Raw genomic sequence first — 2,818 nt, forward strand, 5'->3', positions numbered from 1 at the left:
CGGCCTGTTACCCATTTCGGTTGTTCCTTCGAAATGTTGGGGGCCATCTGGGCCGTTGATTTCGATCGTGGTCACGTCTCTCGTCCGCTAGTGTTTCGCCTTTTGAGGGCGATCGTTGCCACGTAAGCACTCCCACCTTTAAATAGGCTGGTCCCTTCCTTTGAGAGCTACCGTGCTCAGGAATCTTAAAAAATTTCTAAAGAGAGAGAGTTCCCGCTTAATCCCCTCAATGGCGCCAAAATCTAAGAAGTGTGTTGCGAAGGGAGGAGGTCTCGGACGCTATTCTGACCGCCTCACCACCGGTGCACCCGCCAGCATGCCTGAGACGTACTTGGGTAACTCAAGGTGTAGGTTATAGACGTCGGGTTGGGAGGATGGGTATCGCTCATCCTCCCTGGATTCAGCCATCCTTTGGCAGCTTCCCCGATTTGGGGCAAAGTCGGCCCTTTTAGGCGGATTTTACATTTATTCGTAGAGGACGATCTCTGTCTCTACAGGCGAAATTAACCTTTATTGGGTGAAGGCGAACTCATTTTTGATAGGCGAGTTCGACTTCTTCTCTGGTAAAGGGGAGTATCGCTTAGACAGGCAGATCTCATTTTGGTTAAGCGGATTTCATCTTTTAACAGGCGAATTCGCCCGTCTTGGCTTGATAGGCGGATTTACCCTTCGGGCGGATTCTGTCCTGATTCTTTGGTTCTTTCTTACAGCGACCTTTTCTGACGAAGCTCTTCCAAAGAGCGACCTTTTCCTGATTATTTATTCCCTGAGAATGATGTCAAAGGAAGGCCTGCTCTGCCGCTGAGCGAATGTGACCAGGCTAAGGTGGAAAGGAGGATGGCCGAAGGGGAAGCCACTGTAGCTCTCGATCATGACGAGGGCGGGTTCAAATCCGGAATGGTCTTCCACTCGTTTCACCACCAGGCCCAGTCCCCTATATCTGGAAAGGCTCTGTTCGCGGGGTACCTCATGTTGTGGCTGAAGAGGTGCGTAATCCCCACTCATTCTTTTGAGGCGCTTCCCGTGGAGGTCGTGTATCCTGCGGTTTGCTTAGCCCACGGGAAGTCCTACTCCTTGGTGTCGGCGATGGTAGCGTGTATCCATCAGGGACTCCGCACCCTGACGGTCCAATTCTGCCCCATATCGACTATCGATGAGGGGGAAGGAGAGGTCATCAGGACCCCCAACCCTAGGGTGGGGTTGCCATACACTTATCTAATGGCGTGGTTCATATACCACTGCGAGTGCTTGATGAGTGCCCCAGCGACTCTTCAAGGAGACAAGTTCGTCCCATTCGTTCAGCGCTTGGAGAGGTGCTCTTGGAAGTGTAAGGATATTCCCGATGCACAGAAGACGCTCTCCCACTTTGGGCATTATAACTTTCGCCGTTTCTTCCCTTACTTCAGTGGAGGAGGATATGGGGAGTCTCTTAGAGATGTGCCAACGGCGGACCATCACACGGTTCTCTCCTGTGGCGTTTTTCGATGGTTGGTTAACATTCGGCCGGGGTATCATGTACTACGAACAGGCTCCGTGTGCTATCTCGAGCCGTATATCCCTTGCAAGTTTGTCCGCCAGTTTGGGTACGACCAATTGTACATGGGCAATGTCAATCCCCGCCTGCACTTCGAAGGAGGGCTGGTGGATGGAGCTTGGGGATGGTTCTGGACTCATGCTGGTGGTACCCATGCCCGTTTTGAACTACCTGCGAAGGATCGTGATTTGCACCATACGCTCCTGTACTTCCGGTGGTATCGGGGTGCCAGCGCTAATCCTGATGGCTTCTGGTTCCAGAGCTCGTGTCTGGCAGAGCATGGGCGTCCTCCTAGAGGGCCTCTCCGTACTTCGAGGTAGAGGGGTCGCCAAACTACTAGGGAGCGGTTTTCAGAGGATCCGGCTGAAGACATCGAGGGCTTCGACGTGGGTCTAGACGAATCTAAGGCGCCCGAGGTCCGAGCTCCCTCTCCTAGTCTTCCGTTGGACCCCCAAAGTGAGCGGGGAGAATCTGACAAGTTAATCTGGGTGGGCGAACGGCTGGAGCGAGCCCGAAGCACAATAGCTGGGCGGATGGGGATGCCCCTCCTACCTCCGAGTAGTTCGCTGATCTCTAAGCGACAGTGGGAGACGGCGGCCGAAGGCTCCAGAGCAGAAGCAGCTAAGAAGGCTCCGCTAGAGTGGTGGAGGATCAGGATGATGCTGCACAGGCGATTATTCCTGGAGTGACTGCCTCTGGGGATGGAGCTTCTCAGTCCACTCCTTCTGCCGTATCGCGGATGGCTCCGACGACTTCGAAGGACACTCCTCCTCCGTCTGATGTAGGGCCGCAGGCAGGGGTTTCAATGACTCCTATGCCCGCACTAGGAGGTAATCTTTTAGTGCGGTACTCTCGGGTACAAAGTCAGATCTGCATCTCCAGACATTTGTGTCAAATTTGTACAGGTGCAGCTGAGAGAGTGATCTCCATTCCTTCTGACAAAGAGGAGGAGGCCTCGGTGGTTCAGGTAAGCGTAGGCTTTAGCGTTGTTGATCCCTCTGTGCCGAAGGGGCATTCGTTAATCTTCTCCTTGCATTCACAGTCGGCCCTTCCCATGAAGCTTCTGGAGAAGAGGATCCTCCCTCTCGGGAGGGCCATTCGGCCGGAGAGATGGGTGAATCAGAGGCGGATGATGACGTCTCAATTCATGAGGCGCTATCGAGCGAGGAAGAGGCGTCGGCTCCTGAGGACATGTCCGACCGACAAGGGGGAGTCCCTGCTCTTGAGGAAGCGTTGGTTGAGGGTGGACCCCCGGTGTGGGAGTCTCCGATCCGAGGGGATACG

General features: G+C 54.3%; 1 protein-coding gene across 1 annotated transcript in view; it reads left to right on the forward strand.

The window, feature by feature from the left end:
• LOC109838630 (uncharacterized protein At1g10890-like) overlaps positions 2,274-2,818 on the forward strand; it is a 1,424-nt gene continuing 879 nt past the window's right edge. The window contains exons 1-2 of the mRNA XM_020407060.1: positions 2,274-2,364; positions 2,440-2,501. Coding sequence (XP_020262649.1) covers positions 2,274-2,364; positions 2,440-2,501 — 153 coding nt within the window. The remainder of the gene's footprint in view (positions 2,365-2,439; positions 2,502-2,818) is intronic.

This window comes from Asparagus officinalis, chromosome 1 (assembly GCF_001876935.1).
Source record: "Asparagus officinalis chromosome 1, Aspof.V1, whole genome shotgun sequence".
NCBI classification, from domain to species: domain Eukaryota; kingdom Viridiplantae; phylum Streptophyta; class Magnoliopsida; order Asparagales; family Asparagaceae; genus Asparagus; species Asparagus officinalis.